The 27,962-nt window shown below is 43.5% G+C and overlaps 1 protein-coding gene across 6 annotated transcripts in view; it reads left to right on the top strand.

Moving 5' to 3' along the window:
* astn1 (astrotactin 1) overlaps positions 1-27,962 on the top strand; it is a 281,516-nt gene that overhangs the window by 163,154 nt on the left and 90,400 nt on the right. For all 6 annotated transcript variants that reach the window (XM_053233344.1, XM_053233343.1, XM_053233345.1 and 3 more), the window contains 2 exons: positions 10,839-11,033; positions 22,755-22,882. In XM_053233344.1, the coding sequence (XP_053089319.1) occupies positions 10,839-11,033; positions 22,755-22,882 (323 nt within the window). The remainder of the gene's footprint in view (positions 1-10,838; positions 11,034-22,754; positions 22,883-27,962) is intronic.

The following is a 27,962-nucleotide window of genomic DNA, read 5'->3' on the forward strand; positions in this document are numbered from 1 at the left end:
ACAACGGAGACTTTTTCCAACATGTGTGTTTATATTCTTGACAGTCAAAAGTTGCTTAGCAAACTGATTGGTAACAGCTCAAGGTTAGCAGGGTCGACTCAATTCTGTCTCAGCTGCATTTGACCTCAGCTGCATTTAAAGCTGCATGTGGGTGGCATCTCACACCACACGAGTACAATCTTAGGGCTGTATTCAGAGTTGAATTAAATGCAGGTAATGGGGAGTAAATACCAAAACTGTGCACATCACTTTTTAAATATTATATAAAATGACTTTTGACTTTTCACTGAAAGTCTGAAAGTTTGATGTAACCACAACATGCCGTGCTAAAAATGTATTTTTTGGGCGCATTGTACACTCAAAATCTCTGGAATGTTATTCAAGGGCAATATTAAATACATAAATATGACATTATTATTACATATATATTTTTTCAAACCCAAAACATACTAACCTAGATCCCTTGCACCCAGTACAATTAATCACTTCGGTTTACTATCTCATGCCCACTTTAAATTATGTGCACAGTTAACTGTGTAAAGTGCACAATAAAAAAGTATTGGCCTGTCCAGTCACTTGGTGCTGTCAACTGTAGAGAGTAGCAGTCTAGTCTAGTATTTCTGTATAAATAGCCTAATTATCACATTATTCACAGCAAATTTGTCAATTTGTCTGGCTTCCACTCTCATTATTTGGCAGCTTGGAAAAGAACATTTGATCCATCAACTCCTATTTTTTTTACACTTTTTGCCATTATAGCCTACTTCTAGTTCACTGGGCAAAATAATAGGAGTTGGGGGATCAAATGCTATTTTCCAGGCTGCTGAATAATAAAAAATTTGCAGTGAATATTCCATTGCTAAACACGTTGTGGTATGTTATGCTATTAAATGCAAGAAGATAAAAACTGAGAAGGGACATTTTACATTAAAAATGTGAAATTCATGCTCAAAAATGTTTTATAGCTATTATTTTTCAACAGAAATAAATAGTATGATAATAGTGTGAAATACATAATATGATCAGGAACACACCATATTTTACAATTTTACCAAAATAAAAAAGTTGCAGTAACCTGGTTGCATATGTGTGCACACCCTTTTATAACTTGGGATGTGGCTGCGTTCAGAACGGACCAGTCACATTCAGTCTCATGTTCAAAAGTAATTGTCATACAGCTGTCATCAGTGAAACTATTTTGATTAACCCCAAAGATCAGCTGTTTCTGTAGGATTTTCTTCACATCTTGGTTTCATCCAACTTCTGAAGCCATGGTTCTCAAAGAGCTTACAAAGCGTGCATGCTAACTCACTTGTTGAAAGGTATCGATCATGAGAAGGATATAAAAGAATTTGCAAAACATTAGATGTACCATGGAACACCGTAAAGGCCATCATCAAAAAATAGAGAAAATGGAGCACCATAGTGACATCACCAAGAACAAGACAAAACTTACCATGCCGGCTGCCAAGAGACCAAAGGCAACATTAAAGGAGCTGCAGGAAGAGCTGCAGCAACAATAGCTACAAATACCAGTTGATTTTAGTGCAAAATCTTCAGGTCTCTGCTAGTAAGCTGAAGGTTAAAAGGAATTTCACCTGAAAAGGAATAGGAAAGAATGAAAAGGAATGGCTTAACCAAAAGAAGATCAATGTTTTTGAATAACCTAGCCAGAGTCCAGACCTGAATACAACCAAAAATCTGTGGAGTGACCTGAAGCGGGCTGTGCACAGGAGATGGCCCTTAATTTAATCATTAATTTAGGTGTGTGGACACTTATGCAACTAGGTTATCTTAAGTTTTTTATTTTTACTTTTTTCCCTAAAAAAGTTTCTGATTGATTCTCTTAATTTTTATATGTTGTAATTTCACATTGTTCCAAGTCTTTTTCAGGCTCTTTCTTTCCACACACGCTTTAGACATTTTCTATTCTCAGTGAGTACTGTAGAGCACTGAGAGCCTTTCATATGCCAGCTATAATCATAATGGAGAGAGTGGAATGCAAATCCGAATGAACTACAGAAACCTTTATTCTACCATATCTCTGTGTCCACTAAAGCAGTTTGTCCCACCACAGCGGCAATGACTTCTTCTTTCAGATGAGGCCAATAACCACCAGAATAATGTTGAATTTTTTCAGACTGTTTTGTGTTTAGTCATTGCGACGGCGAGCAGGCAGCCCGCGCACCAAAAACTTGTGACACTCCTCACGCAACTGCCGGCCAGGTGCTGAAAGTACAGCCCCACTTCAGCACCCCCGATGTTTTGGACAGTCAGAGCGCCCGGGGCTGTGAGGCGGGGAAATGAAACTCAGCACGTCTGACTCTCTGTTTGTTTCCCTCTAGAAGGCGACGTCAGCGAGGAAGACACCCCTGGTCTGCTGCCGGTCAGCTCCTAATCCCCTGTGAAACCGCCCCTGCCTCCCAGCCGCCTCCAAAGAGCACCGCTGCCTAGGGCTCGCCGTGCTACTCGCGGAGCCGCTGACACCGCCCCCACATGCCTTCACTCCTCACTTCCCCCCCCACACAAGAGACTCACCACTTCCCCTTTGCTGCACTGTAAATAAAGAGCATGTTTGTTTCACCACCTAACCTTGCTCTCTGGGTGTTTGTGTGCTGTATTTAAGGTCTTGCCCATCACAGTCATATAAACATGACTCTTCATATGGTTTGAGAGTCCTTATATAATGTGAGCATAGCTGTGATGGTAATTAACTTCAAGTGTGTGTGAGATCAGTAATCAGGTGAATGTGAGCACGAGAGAGAGAGTCTGTGGTGAATGGATGTTGTAGTCCTCAGCAGCCATATTTGTTGGCCGTGCTGTATTCTGGGAATTATAGTTGCATGCCGATTCCCACATAGACATGAGAGAATCCCCCTCTGAAGCGCTAACTCTGGGAGCAAGCTTTTTTCTAGGCCTCCCCCTAGGCCGTGGAACTGGATGATTAGGGTGGCGTGCATGAAATTATTAACACAGCAGGGGATTGAGCACATCATGGCCTGGTACCCAGCACCTTTCCTCAGGTCCATTGCCCTCCCAATCTATTAGGTACTGCAGCTTAGCCCTCTTGGTGTCGTGAGGGTAGGATTTCCTTTATGGTGTAAGCTGGCTCATCAATGTCCAGTGGAGGTGGGAATGCCTTCTGCAGGAGGACCTGGAGTGACTGGTTTAAGGCAGGAAACTTGAAATGAGGGAGCTAGGCAGCTGCGCCGTGGTAGCTACAGCTTGTAAGTGATTGTTTATTCACTGGAGGATTTTGAATGGTCCAGTGTAGTGGTGCATACACTTTTGGCATTGCTCTGTGACCCATAGGTCTCTGGTGGAGAGCCATACCCAATCACCTCATTCATAGTTGGGTGTCTCTCCATGCTGTCTGTCTGCAATTTTCTTGGTGACTTGGGCTGCACCCTATAGATGTTAGTGGGCTTGTTCCCACACCTGCTCACTCTGCTGGTACTTGACGGTGACTTGATTCAGCTCATGATAGTTAATGCATGGCCGTAGGACACCCCCTTTTTTCCTCCACAAAGAAAAATCCGACGGAAGCTGGCAAAGTTGAAGGGCATATATACCTCTGTTTGAGGGCTTCCTCTATGTATTCCTCCCTAGCCTGTGGCTACTTGGCAGATAGAGGGTGTAGCTCCCGCTTGTAAATTGATAGCATGTTCATAGAGGCTATGAGTATGGCCACTAGCCTAGGTCTTGTTAAACATCTCCCTATACTCTTGGTATTCTGGAGGGGTAATCACTTGGGCTGAGGTTTCAGGTCTTTCAATGGAGGTAGAGGCCATATTGACTGTGGGTGTGCAGAGATAGTTAGCATGACAGTGTGCAGACCAGCGTGTGATTTCAGGTTCCTACCATGAGATTTGGGGGTCGTGAGCCTACATCCAAGGGAACCCAAGCACCACTGGGAACTTAGGTGATGGGTTCTGTGCAATGGGTTACTGACCCCCCTCCAATGGGTCCTCCGTCCAGATGCGCAATGTGGTGTTGAGGCTACCTCAGTAGAATGGCCAATGGCTGTTGCCCACGTTAGCACTTCATATTTCACTTCATAGCAAATTCATCAGCAGGTTGATGAACTGGGTGACTTTGGTACTGTCCAGGACCCCTCTTGACCAGCGAAGTAAAGCGCACTGAAGCATGAAACCCTTACAGCCTGCAGGGTCATCAGAGTACTTCTTGGGATGCGCGATGAGCTGGGATGCTGATGGGGAGGCAGCTGGTGGTGGCACTGGAGTAGCTGGAGCGGTGGCTCGCAGCTCTGATAGCTGTTCGCGTGAGCATGTTCCACTCGTTGTGACCTGCTGAGTCCATGGAACGGCAAAGTATTCTGTCACAATGCAGGTACAGACGCAAGTGCAGGTGTTCATTGTTTATATAAAACTTAGCAAACAAAACAGAGACATAATCCAAAGGCTATGTCAGTATTCATGCAAGAGTCAGGCGATGAACAAACAACATTAATTAGACTAGGCAAGAGTAAAACCTAGAAAACGTCTCCAGGTTACGTATGTAACCATGGTTCCCCGAGCGAACGAGACGCTGCGTCACGAAACGCTATGGGAACGCCCCCGCGTGACCGCGCTCTGAATCACGTGTCTAATCCGTCCAATGGATGGGCGAGACGTCACGGGCGGGGTGACGTAGCGACCCGGAAGCATAAAAGCCCGAGCGGCGAGCCCCGCGTTAGCTTACTGGAAAATGAAGCAAGCGCTGCAGGGACGCCGGAAGTGTGGCACAGAGACGCAGCGTCTCGTTCCCTCGGGGAACCATGGTTACATACGTAACCTGGAGACGTTCCCCTTCAGGAACTCGAGCTGCGTCACGAAATGCTATGGGAACGAGTATACCCACGCTGCCAGACTTACAAGTCCCTGCCTCCAGGAGGAGGCAAGCCTAAGGCACAAGGACAGAGGAGCCGGGAGTGGCTCGGGTATCTAGGTCATAAAACCTGGCAAAGGTCAGGGGCGTGGACCATCCCGCCACGTTGCAGATGTCCTGTAAGGACACACCTGCCAGAAAGGCCTTAGAGGCCGCCACTGCTCGGGTAGAGTGAGCCTTGACCCCCAGGGGACTGGGGAGACCAGAGGACTCGAAAGCCAGAGAAATGGATTCTACAATCCACCAGCTGAGGGTCTGCTTAGAAGCAGGAAAACCCCTCTTAGGGGGACCAAAGCAAACAAGCAACTGGTCCGCCTTTCTCCACAGGGCAGTTCTGTGGACGTACGCGTCCAGTGCTCGCACTGGACACGTACAATTGAGCTTCCGGTGGTCGGGCTCCCTAAAGGGAGGAGGACAGAAAGCCTGCAGCACGACCGGCCGTGGTGCCGAGGAGGGGACTTTCGGTACGTACCCCGCTTGGGGGTACAAGAATGCTTTGGCCAAACCAGGCGCAAAGTCTAAATAGGAAGGGGCCACCGAGAGGGCCTGAAGATCCCCCACTCTCCTAAGAGAGGAAATTGTCAAGAGAAAGGCAGTTTTCAACGTCAGAAGACGGTCCGAAATCTCCTCTATGGGCTCGAAGGGGGGTTTGCAGAGAGCCTCTAAAACCACGGCCAGGTCCCACGAGGGGACCCGAGATCGAGCTGGAGGTCTGATCCTCAGCGCACCGCGGAGGAAACGTGTCACCCAGGGGTGCCTGCCCACTGACTGGCCATCGAGAGGGGCGTGGCAGGCCGCAATAGCCGCCACGTACACCTTCAGGGTGGAGTGGGTCAGTCCCGCGGAGAGGCGGGCCTGCAAGAACTCCAGCACTGTACCAACTGGGCAGTGAACAGGGTCAAGCCGGCGGTCTCCGCACCAGGAAGTGAAAAGTTTCCACTTCAGGGCGTACAGTTTCCTCGTAGAGGGAGCTCTGGACTGGAGGATGGTCTCCACAACCTCGGCTGAGAGACCGGAAGCTCTGAGTTGTGCCCCCTCAGAGGCCACACCCACAGCTTCCACAGCTCCGGGCAGGGGTGAAGATGGCCCCCCCGCCTGTGAGAGGAGATCCCTCCTGATCGGAATCTTCCATGGGGAGCCGTCTAGGAGGGAAATCAGGTCCGAGAACCATACTCGGCCCGGCCAGAACGGGGCTACTAACAGTAGACGAATTCCGTCCCGGCGCACTCTCTCCAGAACTCCCGGGAGCAGAGCGACCGGAGGAAAGACGCAGCCTCGGCCACGGCTGTACCATGGCATCCAGTCCAAGAGGAGCTGGATGAATCAGAGAGAACCAAAGGGGACAGTGCGATGTCTCCTGCGTCGCAAACAGATCCACTTGGGCTCTGCCGAACATACGCCATATGAGCTCCACCACCTCGGGGTGGAGTCTCCATTCCCCGGGCACTGGCCCCTGCCTCGACAGGGCGTCCGCTCCCACGTTGAGATGACCAGGGATGTAGGCCGCTCTCAATGAGAGGAGGTTCCCCTGGGACCACACAAGGATCTGGAGTGCCAGCCTGTAAAGGGGGCGCTCCACAGACCACGGGCAGGACGGCCACTCATGACCGCTCCCCATCCGGTGAGGGACGCATCCGTCGCTAGCACTACGCGGCGACCAGGAGCTCCCAGGACCGGGCCCTGAGACAAGAACCCAGGTTCTCTCCACACAGCTAAGGCACGGCGGCATCGCCGCGTGACCTTGATCATGCGGAGCGGGTTTCCTCTGTTTCAGAAAAAACCCCTGGTCTTGAGCCACCACTGTAGGGGTCTCATGTGCAGCAGGCCAAACGGTATCACGTTGGACGCAGCTGCCAATAGGCCCAGCAGTCTCTGAAACTGCTTTACAGTGAGTGACCGGCCTACTTTCGCTCTCGCGACCGCTGTGAGGACCGACTCGATCCGAGCAGGAGACAAACGTGCCTGCATCGTGGTCGAATCCCACACGACGCCTAGATAAGCGGTTCTCTGAGCTGGAGAAAGCACGCTTTTCTCGGCGTTTAGTCTTAACCCCAGTCCCTTCATATGGGCGAGAACGGCATCTCGATGCCGAGCCGCCATCTGCTCTGAATGAGCTAAAATCAACCAGTCGTCGATATAGTTCAGTCTGCGGATGCCCTGTAGTCGCATAGGAGCCAGGGCAGCATCCACGCACTTCGTGAAGGTGCGGGGTGAGAGTGCTAGGCCGAAGGGAAGAACCCGATACTGGTAAGCTTCGCCCCCGAAAGCGAACCTCAGGAACTTCCTGTGCGGGGGAAGGATGGAGATGTGGAAATACGCATCTTTTAGGTCGATCGTGACGAACCAGTCCTCGGACCTGATCTGAGACACGACCTGAGTGACCGTAAGCATCCTGAACTTCAGTCGAGCGACTGAGAGGTTCAATTGCCGCAAGTCCAAAATGGGACGCAGCCCTCCCCCCTTCTTGGGAACAATGAAGTACCGGCTGTAGAACCCTGACTCCCTGTCGTGAGGAGGGACCACCTCGATGGCCTCCTTCCTCAGGAGAGTACGTACTTCCTGCTCCAATACCAGAGCCTGCTCGGGACCCACCACAGTGGGAAGAACCCCAGAAAAACGAGGTGAAGGCGAGCCGAACTGAATTCGGTAGCCTCTTTCTACAGTACGCAGGACCCAATGAGACACATTCGGCAGAAGTTTCCACACTGCCAGAAAGCTCACTAAGGGAATCAGTCTCTCGAGACTGACCTCTGGTGTAATAGAAGCGGTTAGCTGGGTGCCCTGAGGCGGCGAACCGACATGGGGGAAATGAGCTAACCGCTGCGAAGGCCTCAGGAGAGGCCGCGAGCCTCCCAGACCCGCTACGTTGCTGGGCGAGACCTGGGAGAGGCGCTCGCCGGAGACCGCTGCGCCCTGAAGCACCATAGGTGGCAGGGTTGGCAGATCGACCTCCTGAGGGCACTGGGGGGACCCGGGCACCGTAAGATGAGGTGTACGCCGCGTCGCCCCAGAGGGGCCCGCCCTTGGAAGCCCTGGGCCAAAACCATCAGGGCTTCTTAGCCGCGGCCCTTCTGGACATGAGGACGGTCCTCAGATCCGCCTTAGTGCCCGAAGGGCCGGGCCCAGAGTGTCGTCGCGACTCCTGCTCCCGCCTCGGGGGAGCTCGGGAGGCGACGCTCTGCTTTTGGGCCTCCCTGTAGGAGGGGGCCGTACACGGAGGGGGCTGCCCCCGCCCGGCAGCCCCACGAGCTAGAGAGCGACGGGGGAGGAACCGCTGGAACGCCGCCGCCTGAGCACGGGCCTGCTGGTATCTCTCGACGACGGAGTCTACTGCGTCGCCAAACAGGCCCGAGAGAGTAAGCGGGGCGTCCATGAGCACGACCCTGTCCTTCTCTTTCATATCGGACAGGGTCAGCCAGAGATGCCTCTCCGCCGCCACCAGGACTGCCATAGACCGACCGATAGCACGGGCGGTCTCCTTGGTGGCGCGGAGGGACAGATCAGCGGCCCGCCTGAGCTCAGCTACCTGCTCAGACGTACTCTCCCCCTGCTCATCCAGCTCTTTAAGCAGGTCAGCCTGGTACGCCTGTAACACCGCCATGGTGTGCAGACACGCACCGGCCTGACCTGCTGCCGTGTACGCCTTGCCTACCAGCGCTGAGGTGGTCCGCAGCGGCTTGGTAGGCAACGCCGGAGCCTTCAGGGACGATGCAGCAGCAGGGGACAGATAGCTGGCTAGCGTCTGTTCAACCCTGGGCATCGCCCTGTAGCCGGAGTAGTCCAGCCCCGCCACATTAGCGTAATGGGAAGACGTGGGGCTGAACAACCGGGCCGAAAATGGCCTATTCCAGGACCTCGACACCTCAGTGTGGAGGTCCGGAAAAAAGGGCAGGCTCCGGGGCGGAGGTGGCGGCCTACTGCGCAAAAAACGCTCCTCCAGTCTAGAGCCCTGAGGCTCAGGCCGTGACTCAGCGGGCCAGTCAATGCTAAGCTTAGCGACTGCCCGCGCCACCACCTCGAGCAGCTCCCCGTATTGAGGAGACTGCGGCTCAGGGTCGACGCTCTCCACATCGACCTCCTCGGAGGACGATAGGTGGAGCGCCGAGTCCGCTCCCCGGGGGGAAGAAACCGCAGAGCGTGCTTCCGAGCCCAGGGAGGGGACAGAGGACCTGGAGGGTGAGGAAGGAGAAAGGGACGGGCCCGTCTCCATTCCCTCCGCCAGGTCCATCTGCGAGCCCCACGAGCGCAACCGCCGCTCTGCCTCGGCAGAAGCGGGGCCGGCACCGCGAGGCACGCTAGTGAGGGCTCCCTCCTCAAAGAGAGCCCAGTGGGAGCGGAGAGTGCGCAGCGGTAAACGCTCGCAATGTGCGCAGCCGGCTCCCTCGAGAGCCTACTGAACATGCTCCGCTCCCAAACAGGCAACGCACAGACTGTGTGTATCCCCGCCCGTAATAAATCGCGGACAGGGAGGAACACACGGCCTGAAGCGCTGCCCGCTCTCGCCCTTCGTCTTATCCTTGGCTTTAGGCATGCCAACGATAAAACACCAATCAGACAAAAAATAGACAGACAATAAACACAGAGCGCTTGCTGAAAACAGGAAGCTAACGCGGGGCTCGCCGCTCGGGCTTTTATGCTTCCGGGTCGCTACGTCACCCCGCCCGTGACGTCTCGCCCATCCATTGGACGGATTAGACACGTGATTCAGAGCGCGGTCACGCGGGGGCGTTCCCATAGCGTTTCGTGACGCAGCTCGAGTTCCTGAAGGGGAACCAGAAACTAGGTTGAAAACCAGGAAGACAAGCAAAGAATCAACTGCTTTGTATAGACTGGTACAAAAGACACAGAGCGTATACTTCGCAATGAGTGCGTGGTGTTAGTCCTTGTATACTGTGACTGTAACTGTGATGGTAATTGAGTCCAGGAGTGTGTGATCAGTAATCAGGTGAATGTGAACATAGGAGAGTCTGTGGTGACTGGGTATTGTAATTCTCGGCAGCCATGTTTTTAGGTAGTATTCTGGGAATTGTAGTTGGACACCGATTCTGGTGTAGACATGATACCCTGTTCTTTTTAAATTGGCAGTGAACTCTTGTGACAGCACAGGACCACAGAAAGGCAGAACAAAGATACCACGAAGCAGGAGTGAGGGGAACGTGCTCTTTATTTTAGAAATGGGTGCAACATCAAGTGGGGGTGAAAGTGGCTGGTGAAGTGGGTTGAGGGCATGGTAGTCCCGGAGCTGAGTGCGGCGAGCAGACGGCAGCAGAGCGGCAGGGGGACGAAGAGGGCACAGCGGTCGCTCTCAAAGGAGGGTAGATGATTGCCGCAGCACTCATTGGCTGCCAGCTGAGTTGAATTTCCTCGCTCCGCTTCACAGCCACGCGCACCCAAGCTGTCCAAAACAATACGGGTGCTGAACCGGTGCTGTCCGTTCAGCACCCTGGCGGCAGTCGTGTGAGGAGCATTGTGCTTCTTTTGTGCGTGGACTGCCAGCCTGCCGTCACACTCTGTAGGGAGCATGAGTCACATACTAATATAATAAGCTGTTTTGGGATTTTTAACGTGTAACATAAATATTAAACAGCTTCTCAATTTTTGAATGTCAGTACTGTGTGATGTAGCTCCCAAAAAAACCTTTCGGTACCTTTTTTAAAGATAAAATTAGGACATTCTTCCAAAACAAAAAGTAGAAATAGAGTTATATTCAACTAATAATTTTCAGAAATTCTTTTTTTAATAACATCAGATATGCAGTTCAAAAACCTAATAAAATTGCTAAAACAATTAATTCATTAACTTCAATTATTTTTCTTCCTTTTTATTAATGATCAGAATGCAGTAGGTATTGCTAATTATATTATTGCTGTTGTTGTGTTTCTACATTTTTTAACACTGACTTGCAATACAGATTCTGAAATAAAATATGAATACCAATCCCACCCCTGCAGCTGCATTGAGGATTATAAGCGTGGGGCGGATGGCCGCACATGTTTGCCTCTGTCTGAATCCTGCACTGAAGGAGTGGACTGTGGCGAGACAGCTGGCACTCCAGCCAATCAAACCATGTTTGGAGATGTCTTCTATGGCTATGACAACCGCACCAAGGAGATCACCACAGGCCAGATCCTTAAGGCTACCTTCAGGTAGGAAGTGATGCAATGACTTATTTGTTCTTGTCACAGAATCTTCCTCTGTCTCTTCACTGACTCCTTCTGCCATAACATTATGTCTTTACAGGTTTTCAGTTATATCTGTGATTTTGAATGGCCAGTTGTCCCGATTTGTATTATCTTGAAAAATGCTTTGTCACCTTAATACTACTAGACAGACCTGATCATTGTTCTAACTAGCATCTCACCTGTCTGGATTGGCTGCACAGTTCATGTTAGCATTTGACATCACTCGATAAAATAGATCTTATTACAATTTATTCCATCAACCTGAATAATAAGTGTATATGGAATAATAGTTGAAAATTTGCCAGCCTGCACCCGCTCATAATTAAGAGGCTTGAGACATGTCCAAACAGAAATATGACTGCATGTGATAATTGTTTTTCTCGCTGTTGCAGAGCTTCCACTTCTTACTTTGAGAAACATTCGACACTAGAATAATTGGCTCCCAGCAGCCACCCCACTGTTTCACTGTTAGGAGCCTTTTCAGAGAACTCACACATAATGATACACCTATTAGGACTGGTTAAAACCATTATGCCATCAAAGTTACAGTAAACATCTTGTTTTAACTTTGTTTTGTGTGGTTTTTGATTGTTTAATTGTTTTTTAGTACTCCATTAAAAATGCAGTAAGCTATGTACAGGTGTTCTATTTGTTCAGATACTTCCTGCCTACCTCTACAAATGAATAATTATCTGGCTTACTTTCAAGATAACTGCTGCTAAATCCCATAAGTCATAGTGCTATATGACACCAGCCTAATATAGTCTAATTCTAAATAAAATGTTATGGATGCTCTTCTAATGGCCTCCAACATGTTGTTTTGTTCTCTACTGTACTGTCTTGTACAGCCCCTGAATTATATTTAGATGCTATCTAAAGTCATTTTCATTATTATACTGTGCATCCTGTGGTTGTTGTGGGAATGGGTTAGAGAGGCATGTGGGCGAATAGTAGAGGGAAAAAAAAAAGTTACAGAGTGCAAGTGGAACTTGTTATTATCAAGAAGGCAAATATCAAATGCTCTGATCTCATTTCAAAGCACAGAGAGAGACGGTGGGTGTCGACAAGCTATGAAAAGCACAACTGGCCTCTGTGCACTCCATCTCTCACTCAGTGCCACTCAGGTGCACCTTTTGGGATGCCCAGCCTAACGTAAAGTTCTAAGTGAAGTACTTAGAAACGAATGGAAAGTGACCATGGGAAAGTTTGCTTTAATTGGATTTAATTAGGACAGATGGAACTTGCAGTTTGCAGGGAACAAAAGGAAGCTGCAGTGGTACTGCTTATGCTGCAAGTTTCTTCATTAATCTTTGATGAAATACCAGAGTACTGTGACAATTAATTTCAAACTTAAGGAAATAGTCAAAGCATTGGTGCTCAGAAAAGATGGGGACAGGGGACTATGCTGCTATTCTGCTTTGAGGAAGATCAGTCGTCAAAAATCTATCAGTGCAAATAGGAATGGTTAAAGCGTTATTAAATTAAAGCAGAATTAAAATAATTAAGGATTATGCTTCTCAGATCTTGAGTAAATGGGAATACTACATAAGGTGAAATGGTACTCTTCAAAGCAGAAATGAGCAATGAAAAAGAAAGAAGATTTGGCAATGAAAATTTCAATGCATGTACCATCTTTTTATTGCTTCCGAATTGGTAAAGACAGACTGTATTGTAATTTAACTAGGAAACACGAGGGCAATTCTGGTTCACCTTTGTCCAAAATGGCAAAATGTTAGAGTAGGAAAATTAGACACATGAAGTCTACTGAGACGTCATGACTTCAGTTTTCAGACTTCAGCTTTTTCCATTTCTCAAAATGCCTTTTCTCAAAAGCACACTCCACAGTTTTTGGGCTGTCATCTAGCCTATTTGTTGTGCTTTGAAATGGCGTTTAATCACGATTGTGATGCGTAACACACTGACTGTGAATTCATATATTCAGAATGGGAACTCAGTCAGAATTAAGATGGCTGACAGTGCAGTAAAGAAACAGCTGAAGGCTCTTAATCAGACATGTACTATGAGCAGACTATGAGAACTGTAGTAAAAATGTAGTTATCCATGGGGTCTATACTTTTACCATGCAAGCAGTGTGAGCATTGGTGTCAAACCATTGTCAACAATATCATTTCTTTTTGCTTGGAAGTCACTGCCTTGGACATGTTAGGCAAGCTGGGTGTAAAACAATGATTTTGGAGGTAGAACAGCATTAAAATATATTTTTTTAGCTCATGAAAAAAAGTAAATATTACAGCTGCTTAATCAAAATAGAAGATTTGGTAGGGTATTACTTTTGAGCCTGGAAAGTTATTTTAAGTTGAAAAGAGAACACTGTATTATATTTACTTATTCTCTTTGTTCTGTGAGTCCAAGAGGGAAGAGAATTAAGCCCTGCATTCAGTACTATGATTCAGGCGTGGACGTTTCACTAGCCTGGAACAAGTACATTACGTATCCACTGCGTATCATTTTTTTATTCACAGTTGCCTTATGGACAAGGAGGTTCAATATTCTGATGATATAATGGTTACTCATGTCTTTTTTTTTTTTTTTGCTTTTGACTTTCAAATAGAAAATACTGTATGAAACTACTCTACTCGCTATTGACTTTTCGAAAGAAATTTATAGTTTGATATGTTTGATAGATAGTAACACGCACCAATTCATACCTTTCTCAGTGGTCTAAAGCACTTCAAACTGTGGCACGCGCTACTCTTTTCTGAATCCCTCCACCTGCTGAACTACACACAGAGAATGTGGTCTGGCTGTTGGTAAGAATCAGGAATACAAAGGGATGTGAAAATAGTTACTATGCTGAGCAAAATGCAGTATAGTGCAGCAGAAAAACTATTCCCATAATCTGAACATCACTATAGGTACAACACACATCAAACATGCAAGAAATCCCAGAGTTATAGGCAGATAAATCAGCCTTTATCTAATGCTAGCACAACACACAGTCTCAAAAGTGAAGATGCTAGTCAGACTCAAATAACAGAAAGATCTCATAGCTGAAATGTTAGCCAAAACCCTTCTGCCATGAACATAATTCTTCATGACCAGAGATGAGGATAAAGAAAAGGCTAAAAAAAAGGTGTCCCTCCCATGGATTCAAGTACTCACGTAGTTTCCATACTCTGTATTAATGCACATAATTGCTGTATATTGTCATAATTTTGGGTTGAATTGCATCAGTTGCTGCTTTTTAGCCTTGTTAATTGGACTTTCAGGTGAGCAAACCACGGGACATGATAACTCATTGGCACTTTCACTTGCTTGTTGGCCTAGCTAATGAATTTAAGATTTGTCAACCCCTGATGACTGTTTCACATTTCTAAATGTACCGTGATATGTAATGTCAGTATGCCTTGGTGATTTGTCATTTAATGTTAAGATTATGTGTAAGTCTCCACCTGCTAGACTTCCAGACGTAACAAAGAGCACAGTGTGAAGAGTGAGAACTGAGGTTGCCATTAAAGCTTAGTTTAAGGGTGCTAGGTAATGAACCACCAGAAGGTTGTGCTGAAAGGGAGCTAGAGAACCCTTTCTTGGCACTTGGCCAAGACCATTCAAACTGGCAAAGATGAAAAATATTATTAGATGATGGAAATGAGTTGAAATCTTCAGGCCAAGGTGTAGTTTTATTGCTGGAGAATTTAATCTGTTGAACTAAAGAAAACCCTCTTATTCTGTTCATATTTATCACTGATGTGATATCATCACTAATATTGTACTGTGTGAGTTCAACTAAGTACGGAACAGGGAGTCTGGATCAGCCTCTTTGACCTGGCATATGCCACAGATTTGACTCTGAACTATAGCTGAGTGGGATAGAGTGGGATAGGATTGAATAGTGACATGCAACCTGTGGCTCCAAAAGCTCTATTGCACACAATGCTGGTCACAACAGAATTCACTCTGCCATAGTGCAAGAGTTTTATTTAAAGGACAACAAAATTAACGGTGGGAGGAATTCCATTGGGAGCAGACAGAGTTTTAACTATATTTATATCATGCTCACGCATACCAAAATGTTTACTAAAAGTGGAACGAGGTGAAATCGAAGTGTTAATGGTCCATTAAAGCTAACGAAAATAAAGACTTTTGACTGTAGTTGACTGTGTACCTTACTTTCTTTACCATTCACCTCACTGTTTTTTTTTCCCACTGCCCCAACTAGTAGACTTCCCCCCAGCTACAACTAGTGAATTTGTCAACTAGTCTATGCAACCCCTAGCGTGTACAGAGTGTAAATATAGGATGCAGGTAATTTAACATGGACTTGTTAGCATGGAAGTTGAAAAAGAAAAAAAAAGGAAAAGAGAAAAAGCACTTTTGCCTTGTGCTACTTTTAGTAAATATCTCAAATAGGCAGCTTTGACCAGGAAGAACATAAAAATAACTTCAGCTCAAGGCTGATGGTCTGATTCAGCTGCCTTCAACTCTGGGATCCCTTGCATGTTTGATGTGTGTTGTATCTATTGTGATGTTCAGATTATAGGTATAGTATGAAAGACTGAAGACTTGTATTAAGGCAAGGAATGAACTACCATGTAGATCAATTCAAATGATCTTTTCCAGAAGATTGAATCTAGTGAATCTGTCTCATAAGAAATCAGTAATTTATGAATACTGTATAGTGACTGTCTAGCACTTATGACTGTGCTTTGTATTGAAAAAAGGATAACAGGACATACAGGAGCTGCCTCTGTGTTTCATTATTAATGTTTTATGCCTGATTTATGTTTCAGACAGTTGTAGGATCATGTCCAGTCTTTTTTACTACAGTCTGTCTCACTCAATAAACAAGTAAACTTGAAAACTGCAACCGATATAAGATGTTTTATTTTGAGTAGCTCTGGTTTTGAGTGCCTAGATGGAGCAGTAAATGGAGGGAAATAATAGCAGAGTGCTGATATATTGGGCTAGTGTCCAGAACACCTACTGCACTTGTGTTGGGGGGAATGAGTGTTGTTTAGATTCACATGCACGCACACTTAGACACACACATGATGGCACATTGCTTGAAATGTGGATTGCCTACATGCACAAAATGACTTTTCTCCACTGGATGCTTGTCATGCTGCAGACAATGTTTCTATCCATAAATTACCCCAGACTCTGCCTTCCATCTCTCTTTTCCCACTCTTTCACTCTCTCACATTCTGTTGTGATATTTTTACTTGGATTACGCCACACGGTTTGTCTCCCATCACCGTGAATGTGGAGGAGGCTGGCATTAGCAAGATAAACAGACCTAACAAATGTTTTTCCAAATGCCTCACATGCCAAGGAGAGGACATTTTGCAGTTATCGTTTTCATGTTCATTTTCCTAGCCCATGCAGCCCTTTCCCCAGTGTGCTGCCTTGTTTCTGTTCAGTATAGTTCTGTTGCTGTTAAACCTCTTTGCTTTTTCCTTTCCAGCTGTCCTGAGACCGTCTACCTAAAAGCAGTGCAGGCTATAAACACAGCCATTCCTAATTACTTCAGCTCTCTTCTGGCTCTCCACCTCTCTCATGCACAGCATGGCCTGAGCCATTTTTAATGAATATTTTACTGGTCTTTGTTCTCATTAACAGAGCGGTGGATCATGATTACGAGCAACGTCTCCCAGTTACTCTCTCCACAGAAAATTAATCTATCACATATACAGCAGGTGCAGTGTCATAATGAGTGCCCTTTTATTCATGGCGAAATATGGGTTAAGCTTAGGCTAGTAATGAGCTACAAGACTGTTGAACCAGTATACTGGTTTCAATTTTGTTTGTACCTTTACACCACTATGGAACACTTATGTGAGAAAACAAAGTAATACACATCATACCCACAGAATGCAGTGCAATGTAAGACTAAAAGCAAAAACATAGAGTACATTATTTTCTATATTGGGATCATGCCAGTTGTGCACAGCAATTGACAGTGCACCATCAGTATGCAGCTGAAAACTTTCACGCTGTCTTGAAAGCATTTTTCAGATTGGACTACTTTTACATAGGGAGGTTTGTTACCTCTGGGATTTAATCCACTCTGAATCGGTCATGTCATCATTTTTACAGACTGCACATGCACGAAGAATGGAAGTAAGAATCCCGGTCTGGAAGGATTATGCCATTATTTTACCTTTTAGTAAATGACCAGTAGAAATAACCCCAGGTAATATACATCTGTTCTGAATTGGCATTTTGATAAACAATCCAACATATCATGAGGTAATCTGAGGGTACAGTGACTAGAAGAAGATCAGTCTTTTTTTTCCTTCATCCTTCTTTTACTTCATCTGTCTAGCAACCCTGCTGTGTTGAAAATGACTATTTTGAATCAAAATTTGGTCTGGATATTTATGAAGACTTGGTGTGGATTATTTAGGGTTTTTTTCCTGTTCTCTTTGAGGATGAAGTCATTATTAAACAAAGTTATTATTAATCTTTAATGTGCATTCCTGTAGCTCAACTTTTCTTCTGGGTGCACCATAAAAAGTTTAAGAAAAATAAAATGCTTCCTGCTGTTCTTGGATTAAATGTTGTGATAATGGCATTGATGATTTGATTTCTTAGTCACAAGCTATAATTTTTTTTTCATTGATTTACTTACAACCTGCTTACATGTGCTTTTTTTCTATTTGACAACATTCCATTTGAGTGAATGCCATCATTGGTTTTCTCAGTTTCTGTGCCATGCTTGTAATTATTACTCTACATTTAAATGGGTTATTGTACACCAAATTAGCCATAACATTAAAACCACCTGCCTAATATTGTGTAGGTCCCGCTTGTGCCACCAAAACAGCTCTGACCCATCGAGGCATGGACTCCACAAGACCTCTGAAGGTGTGCTGTGGTATCTGGCACCAAGATGTTAGCAGCAGATCCTTGAAGTCCTGTAAGTTGTGAGGTGGATACTCCATGGATCAGATTTGTTTGTCCCGCACATCCCACTGATGCTCAGTTGGATTGAGAGATGAGGAATTTGGAGGCCTAGTCAACACCTTGAACTCTTTGTCATGTTCCTTAAACCATTCCTGAACATTTTTGCAGTGTGGCAGCAGGCATTAACCTTCTAAAAGAGGCCACTGCCATTAGGGAATACTGCTGCCATGAAGGGGTGTACTTGGGCTGCAAGAATGTTTAGGTAGGTGGTACATGTCAAAGTAACATCCACATGAATGCCAGGAACCAAGGTTTCCAAGCAGAACATTGCCCAGAGCATCACACTGCCTCCACCAGCTTACCTACCTTTACTTCTTGCCATAGTGCATCCTGGTGCCATCTCTTCCCCATTTAAGCAACACACAGAAAAGAAAAAGGCCACCTTCTTCCATTGCTTCATGGTTCAGTTCTGATGCTCACATGCCATTTTAGTCACTTTTGGCAGTGGACAGGAGTCAGCATGGGCACTCTGACCAGTCTGCGGCTGCACAGCCCCATACGTAGGAAGCTGTGACGCCCTGTGTGTTCTGACACCTTTCTTTCATAGCCAGCATTAAGATTTTCAGCTTTTTTCAGATTTTCAGTTTGTGCTACAGTAGCTCTTCCGTGGGATCGGACCAGACAGGCTAGACTTCGCTCCCGACATGCATCACCACGAGCCTTGGGCACCCATGACCCTGTCGCCAGTACACCAGTTCGGCTGTCCTTTGTTGGACCACCTACTACTAACCCTGCATACCAGGAACACCTCACAAGACCTGCTGTTTTGGGGATGCTCTGACCCAGTCATCTAGCCATCACAATTTGGCCTTGTGTCAGTATCGCTCAGATCCTAATGCTTGCCCATTTTTCCTGCTTCCAACACATCAACTTCAAGAACTGGCTGTTCACTTGGTACCTAATATATTCCACCCCTTGACAGTTGCCACTGTACCGAGATAATCAATGTTATTCACATCACCTGTCAGAGATTTTAATGTTATCGCTGATCGGTGTATAACAGGTACACAGATAAGAAAGGATTTCATTGGAAAAAAATAATAGTTGATGTCATCTAAATGTAAATAGAAACACTGGAGAATGTGTGTTTTATAAAAGAACAAATATAATAGAATTTTGATAGAATTTAATTATTGACTAATTGGTCTATATTATAGTACACTGTGACATGCAGTATGTCATTTCACACCACAAGTAGTTAAGCTATCTGAATCAATTTAATTTTCTCTTAAAATACATGATGTACACTCACTGTCCACTTTAATAGGAACATGCAGTCATTCAGTCATTTGGCAGCAGAGCAATGCATAAAATCATGCAGATAGAGGTCAAACACTTTAGTTAATGTTCACATCAAACAATAATTGTGAACCTCCCCTCAATGATGTTTGTGTTTTTGGCACCAGTCTGTGAGAGCGTTGTGCATGTAAAAATCCCAGGAGATCAGCTGTTTCTGAAATACTTGAACCAGCCCATCTGGTACCAACAAACATGCCACGGTCACTGAGATCATGTTTTCTTTTTTTTCAAAAATGATTGAAAAAATGCTGATGTTTGATGTAAAAATTAACTAAAGCCCTGGATCTGTATCTGCATGATTTTATGCATTGTGCTGATGCCACTTAAGAGTCTTAAAACTTAAAACTTAAAACTTCCGTGTCAGTTCCGTGTGTTGAAAATGATTCATGCAAACATGAAGAAGAAAAATGTACTTTAGCATGTGAGTGCTTCGATTAGTGAGACAGCCAGTGGATATTAGCTTTATTTATGAAAAACTTGTTCAATTAAATTATAAATTTAACTGAACACGTTTTTATGAATAATTGAACAAGTCACTGCTAGAAATTAATTGATAATCAATTATCAAAATAACCATTAGTTTCAGCACTAGTATGTGTGTTTATATATATATATGTATATATGAGAATATTATGAAGGTCCATGGATGTAGGACACATACATACATACTGTTCATTAACTAGAGCTGGAGCACTAGATATGCAGCTTTGTTGGTAACATTTTATTTATGTGTGAAGTTTAATCTAAGTTTGAATGGAAATATTGTTGAGGAAGATGACAGATATCCATGGTACCATGAGAAATAACATAAATTGTTAATTGTTGTATTATCATGCAGTGATTTGTTGTACACTGGATAGTAAGACAGGGCCTCACCCAATCCAGAGACAGTCTGTTAAAAACGTAAAAAATCTAACATGTTTACAGCGAAGCAAACATTTTGATAAATAATGTTCCTTAAAGGCACTTGAGCCATTCAGTTTAGTTACAAAATAGTCTCACACTATACCTCGGTAACTGCTTCATAGATTTACAGATATTTCCGTCTTTGGATAATGAGTTTTTTGCAGCACAAGAGCAGGAATAGTTTACTTTGCCAATGTCATTATTGTGCCTGGAAACAAGGGCTAAGTGTCAACAAAGCTGTGCACCATCATGCGTGTTTACCAAGGCACAAATGACAGCCGCTCCACAGTGCTTACCACTTCTCGTTTCCAATTTAAGATCAAATGCTTCTTATATGCCTCTAGCCTTCTTCCTGTTCTTGTTTAAGCCTAATTAGATGGAGCTTTGTGTATTCTAAGATAATGCTATTCTCCAATCTGAGTCCAGTTCCTAATGAGATATGACAGTAGACCTTGCAGAGTGAATTAGGTTGTGTAAAGCTATAAATTCAGTTGGGCAGCAGAAACAGATGTTTTCAGGATATAGAACTTAATCTGTCTGCTGAAAACTGGTTGATTTTTTTTCCAAATTTTAAATATTGCATTATAGTTATGGAGAGCTGCAGTGGGGATGCTATGAATTATTTGTTAGTGTCCAAATAGATTTAGCGGTAGTGATTTTTTTATGATACTTTTATCACATAGGGAAATTATAATAAATTACTATGCGCAAAGATGAATTATCTAGAAATGTCTAGTAAGCTGCAAGATGTTTAAACTTTAAATTTAAAATTCAGTTTAATATTCTAGGAGGGTGAAGGGGTGGATAAAGTACTGAGAAATTATACTTATGTTAAAGTCTAGATAATATGTCAATTAAAAGTGGAAGTATCCAGCCAAAATGTACTCAAGTGAAAGTAAAAATGTTGCTCCTTTTTAAAAGTACTCAACTATTAAAAGTAAAAAGTAAATGTTTACCAAGTAAAAGCAATATTTACCATTAGCTAGAATTTGACTTGCTGCCTAGCCAGTTATGTTACCTAGTGGAATTGATGGAAGTCTAAACTGGCCAGTGAACACTAGCAAATTAGATGGAGTTCACACCTTGGATAACTAGAGCATTAACTACACTCTATAGCATGAGAACGTCACAGCTGATGATGAATTAGTGTGATTCTTTTGTCTTTTTCTGCATTGATGAAAGTGATTGGATGATGAATAGTCATTGGCTGGATGAGAGAAGAGACCGTTGAGATTTGCAATGAGTACTTTCAGGGTCTAAATTATAATGTAAGGAGTAAAATGTGTGTTTATTTCTTGAAAATATATTTAAGTAAGCACACAGTATTCAGTATCAATATCTAAAGAAGAGTGTAAATACCCCAAAATGATACTTAGTAATTCAGATATTATCTACCCGTAGGACTAAGTACATCAAGAAATAAAAGCTGACTCTATAGAGTGCTTATAATATTCTTCAGTGTTTGTAGGGAGTAGTTATTTTGAAATGTCGACAGGCGTTTCCCCCCTAACTGCTCAATCAAAAATCACGCAAACTTTATATATGTCCACATGGGAACTGTGTTGATTTATGATGTTTAAAGCATGGCAGCAAGGAGACGCACTTTGTAGCAGTACAGATCCAGCGTCCCCAGTTTGATCCTGAGCTTGGGTTAGTGTCTGTGTGGAGTTTCACATGATCTCCCTGTGTCTGGGTGAGTTTCCTCCAGGTTCCTCCTCCCTCCCAAAAACATGCTGGTAGGTGTACTGGTGACTATAAATTGCCCCAAGGTGTAAATGATTGTGTGAATTTGTGTGTGCGTAGAGGTCTTGCATAGACTGGCATCCTGTCCACGGTGTATTCCAGCCTCTTGATAGGATCCACCATGATCCTGACCAGGATAAAACAGTTACTGAAGATGAATGAACAAATGTTTAATTGAGAGGGAGGACATAGTCATTTAAGCAATACCGATCGAGCAAGAGTGTGGTCATACTGAATATTGGCACGGCTGTATTTGATCATAGGCATGAGCCTGCAGGGTGAGTGCCATAGCTAATCACAGTTGTGCCAATATTCAGTCTAACCGCATGTTTGCCATATTGCTTTATACAACAGTTCTATAAACAATAAATTAATATCCAGTAAGTGACATTTCAGACACAGTATGGCCAAATATTCTGTTAATTTTTCCTCCACTAGTGAAAATAGAAGTCACTCTTACTTTATAGCACATCAGCTAGCTGGCTAGCTAGCTCACATTAATATTGTTAATAGGAAATATAAGGACTCTTGGAACACCACTCGCCCAATCAAATTAGTGGACCAGAACTAACTGTTGTATAATAAAATAAAGTTGGGGAGGGATTGCAGAAAAAAGCCTGGGAGAGCAGACCTTTGAAGGGATGAAAATGATGTTTCTGTATTGAGCTTCTTCACATATTTTTTTTCCGTAATGGTGTGTCATAAATTCATCTTGTGGTGACAGGAACTTGCTCATATAAAGAGCTGTCAGTCTGAATGTGTGCAGGCTGGTGCTTCTGAGCTCAAGGCTTTCTTGCTCTCCTCTTCTAGGCAGAAGAACTTTGCCCGTGGCATAGAACAGCAGCTTCCGGATGGCATGGTGGTGGCGTCAGTACCAAATGAGGCACAGTGCCGCGAGGAGCTTTCTGATCCAGTTCCTGATCCTGAGTATCTGACTGGTAAGTCTGTTAAATAAACCAGCGTACAGCCCTGAACACGAGCAAGCTAAGAACATCATCCATTAGGTTATCTATAATCCAGTAAAACAATGTTAGCTAAATTTAAAATCATTTACAGATGTGGCCATTGAGAGTGCGCGTCAAAGGAAAAGGGATCCTGCAATTTCATGCTGTGTCGAGCAGTATCACTCGCATGCTGCGGGTGCAGGAAAGACAAGACCAGTAGGGGACAGTCATGTTTCATTTGAACAAACATGACTAGCTAGTAGATACAGTAGTTCTGCCAGGACATATACTGTATACAGCATATACTCTGTTTCCAACCAAACAGTGCTGTTTCTTGTACTGAAGCTCATTATATGCTTGTGCTTGGCCAGCAGATGCTTGCGAACATCTCTCAGAACTGTTTTGCAACAAGCAGCAGAGCACATTAAACGTCACTGAAAAAAATGGACTATGTGATCAGATAGATTTAAGAATAAATATTACATATGATTTACATAAAAATATTATGTTTCTCATCAAAACGTGATTGCATTGCTTATGCTAAACATAATTTAAACAAGTTTCTAATTACAAAATTGAATTATGTAAAGTGAGTGTGATCAATTCACATAGTATAGGTACTACAACTATTGTACTATACTTAAATTAACATGGCTAAAGCATGTGTGGTAGAATATTGCCATGGTAATGTGGTTGTTGTAGAATGCCACCAACCTGTGGATATTGTGTGAAGCACAACAAATGAATTTAAATTCTAAGAAGCATTCCTGCAGGGTGTTGCGTGATCATTTGTGACGAATCGCGTGAAACCACGTGAAAAAAACGCTCATTCTTAAAGGCCAAATCTGTAACAAACAGGAGCCTCATCATTGCTTCATCGGTGCTGAAATAATCGCTTATAAATTCGGTGAACTCAGTTTTGTTGGCTAAATTTTACAGCTGGTATTTATACTGTTTACAGACTATTAGGCTTGCATCTGTTGCATCTAGGCTTGCTATGACACTCATGCAAAAACTTGATCAAAGCACTGTTTTTACAGCTGTGTTTGTTAATCTGGCTCCTTATTTACCTAACAGGATCTCTGCAGAGTTAAATTTTGGTGAAATTTATTCATGTTTTTCTTAAAGTTGATGTGCTAAAGGTTTACATGTGTTAATAAACAATGAGGTAATCTATATAATCTATAATGAGAAATATATTTTGACAAAATTATATAAATTATAGTTCTTGTATTGGACTTTTGTCATTTTGAAACTTACTATAAGTTAAATTGAATGTTTTATTCATCAGTTTACACACCAAAATGAATCAGAAATGCCACACGGTTGTTGAAAAGCCTTTAAGCTGTCAGTCAACACTACATCTAAGTTATCCACATAAATGTATATCTACTGGTACAGATAATAAACATTTTATATTTATATTTTATATGAGCTTAGACAAAACTCGAAGGAAGTCTGCATTTCTGCAGTGCAGTTTTTCTTATGTTGCTTCTGCCTTGTAATGACTCATCATTATCTTATTCAAATACTGCCACTGGAAATAAGCTCACACACGGCATCTGTGTGTATGCATTCTCTACATTGCTTTCTGCTAAATCAGGTAAGTAAATGATGGAATAGAAGAAAATGGGTGCGAACATTATGCAATTTTTTTCCTTTTTTTTTTTTTTTTTTGAAGGAGCAGAGATGAGGCTGCTTGCTTCTGGACGTGGTTACAGCTGTCAGCTTTCATTAGGCAGCTAATCTGACTTCAGTCTGGAACAAGTGCTCGGCAGCCTTACTTCACATTTTATACTGTTAATGAGGGAAAAAATATAGCCAAATACATCCATCCTGCTGGATAACTCCAGTCACCCTACACTATGGCTTTCATCAGCATCTGTTCTTTTGACATCAACGTAGCAAAATGCCTGAAAATGAAAGGTCCAAAGGTTATCAACTGCCAAATTAACTGGAGGAAGGGCATACCAGTATTGTAATCTCCTTTATGCTAATAAATTCTTAATGTGCCATTTTTAAGCCTTGAGTGGATTTTCCAGATCATACACAGCTTGCTGTATTGGTGATTGGTTTTAGTAGAACCTTATAGTACATTGCAAAAATGAGATTACCAGTGCATTAGTACAACAGAGATACTATCTTTTGTCTGCAATGCATTTTTAATGCTCAGACATTTTATCAGTGATCATTTTAAGGACAAAGCACTTGAACCTTTTCTGCACACGAATGCATGTCACATTCACCCAGGACATTATATATCATTTTTTATATCATTTCATATTTTATTGCAGTAAAATTGTGTAATTGATTTAAAAATACTTAATATTTTAGATCAATCTACAGTAAATTATTAGACTTATAAATAGTATTGATGGAAATAGCCACCACTTGGGCCTAATCTCTCAATCTTGATACAAATGAAGAGCCTTTACACAGGAAATGTGGTACTTATTAAAATTCAGTTAATTGGCAAAAGATTTAACTCATGACATGTTTAGGAGGCACTCTTTTGCTGTTTAGTTGTCATTTTGTCATTTTGCGAGCTTTGCCTCATATTAAGTTTTGTGGGTGTCTCTAAATGGGAATCAGCTGTGCCATAAATGTACTTTCCACTTACTGGTGATTGGCATTTTTAGTTCAGTTTGGGCTGCAAAAACATTTGCACAATTTTGTGTGTGAGTTTTGTGTCTGTTTAGAATGTAAATAAGATATGGAGGTCATGTGAAGCAGTCAAAATCATATTTCATTTTTCATATTTCATTTTTGCAAAGATCATTTCAGAAAGATTATTTCAAAATGATGAGAATGTCACTTCAATAATAAGATATGATAATAGAAAGGATGGTTTTTTTTTTCCTTCATTTATATATACAGTGTATATATATATATGTGTATGTGTATATATATATATATATATATATATATATATATATATATATATATATATATACACAGTACTGTGCAAAAGTCTTAGGTACCCTATTTTTGTAACTTTGTTATAGATTATTATTTTACGACTTTTACATTTTTGATTCAGTACAAAAACATTTTAGATTTCCAAACATTAGTTTTCCAGCACAAAATTAAATGTAACAGAAAAATGTTTGTATGTCAGTAAAGAAATCTGCATATTACATAAGAGACACTTTTCAGACAAAAAAACATAATGAAGGCTGCTGGGTTTTGCTGCAAAAATAAGAAGCAAGTCTCCAGAAGAACTGTGGCTGGTTTCATTATTTCTGAAGGTGTCTTTGCTCTATAGCATTTCTTTGCATGTGCCTAAGACTTTTGCACAGTACTATATATACATTATATTACCAAAAGTATTCGGTCACCCATCCAAATGATCAGAATCAGGTGTCCTAATCACTTGGCCTGGCCACAGGTGTATAAAATCAAGCACTTAGGTATGCAGACTGTTTTTACAAACATTTGTGAAAGAATGGGCCGCTCTCAGGAGCTCAGTGAATTCCAGCCTGGAACTGTCATAGGATGCCACCTGTGCAACAAATCCAGTCGTGAAATTTCCTCGCTCCTAAATATTCCACAGTCAACTATCAGCTTTATCATAACAAAATGGAAGAGTTTGGGAACAACAGCAACTCAGCCACGAAGTGGTAGGCCACGTAAACTGACGGAGAGGGGTCAGCGGATGCTGAAGCGCATAGTGCAAAGAGGTCGTCGATTCCAGTCAATTGCTACAGAGCTCCAAATTTCATGTGACCTTCAGATTAGCCCAAGTACAGTACGCAGAGAGCTTCATGGAATGGGTTTCCATGGCCGAGCAGCTGCATCCAAGCCAAACATCACCAAGTGCAATGCAAAGCGTCGGATGCAGTGGTGTAAAGCACGCCGCCACTGGACTCTAGAGCAGTGGAGACGCGTTCTCTGGAGTGATGAATCACGCTTTTCCATCTGGCAATCTGATGGACGAGTCTGGGTTTGGAGGTTGCCAGGAGAACGGTACATTTCGGACTGCATTGTGCCGAGTGTGAAATTTGGTGGAGGGGGAATTATGGTGTGGGGTTGTTTTTCAGGAGTTGGGCTTGGCCCCTTAGTTCCAGTGAAAGGAGCTTTGAATGCTTCATACCAAAACATTTTGGTCAATTCCATGCTCCCAACCTTGTGGGAACAGTTTGGAGCGGGCCCCTTCCTCTTCCAACATGACTGTGCACCAGTGCACAGAGCAAGGTCCATAAAGACATGGATGACAGAGTCTGGTGTGGATGAACTTGAGTGGCCTGCAGAGAGTCCTGACCTGAACCCGATAGAACACCTTTGGGATGAATTAGAGCGGAGACTGAGAGCCAGGCCTTCTCGACCAACATCAGTGTGTGACCTCACCAATGTGCTTTTGGAAGAATGGTCAAAAAAGTGGACAGCCTTCCCAGAAGAGTTGAAGCTGTAATAGCTGCAAAAGGTGGACCGACATCATATTGAACCCTATGGGTTAGGAATGGGATGGCACTTAAGTTCATATGTGAGTCAAGGCAGGTGACCGAATACTTTTGGTAATATAGTGTGTATATATATATATATATATATATATATATATATATATATATATATATATATATATAGAGAGAGAGAGAGAGAGAGAGAGAGAGAGCGTGTAATGTGTTATGGTGAATAAATGCGTTTTTAGCATTGTTCCACTTTTAGCAGAAATTTACATGGGTCATTTTCACACATGGGTTACGAGCTCATGATTGGAGCAGCTGAGGATGGTACCCACTTCGGTGAGACATTTGAAATGGTGAAAATGGAAGAATCTTGCTGAAGTACCTCAGGTCCTTAGCCGTGATTTTAAAGGAGTGGAGATTATTTATCCATATCACTGAAGCTATGGCCCACTGAGGCCTGCAGGGGAAGAGGCAGGTGGTCATGCTCATGAGCCCTCGGAGCCCCATAGCGCCTATACCTGAGGCTCCCTTAACAGTGTTCCTTACAAATTATCTGTTAAATGTGTTACATCAGTCATGTTTATGACATTTAGCCATTACATTAAACCTAGAGGAAATTAAGAGCATAGTCTCAGAGTCACAGGATGCAATATGCTTTTCCTAGTAAA

The sequence above is a fragment of the Pangasianodon hypophthalmus genome, chromosome 4 (assembly GCF_027358585.1).
Source record: "Pangasianodon hypophthalmus isolate fPanHyp1 chromosome 4, fPanHyp1.pri, whole genome shotgun sequence".
NCBI classification, from domain to species: Eukaryota; Metazoa; Chordata; class Actinopteri; order Siluriformes; family Pangasiidae; genus Pangasianodon; species Pangasianodon hypophthalmus.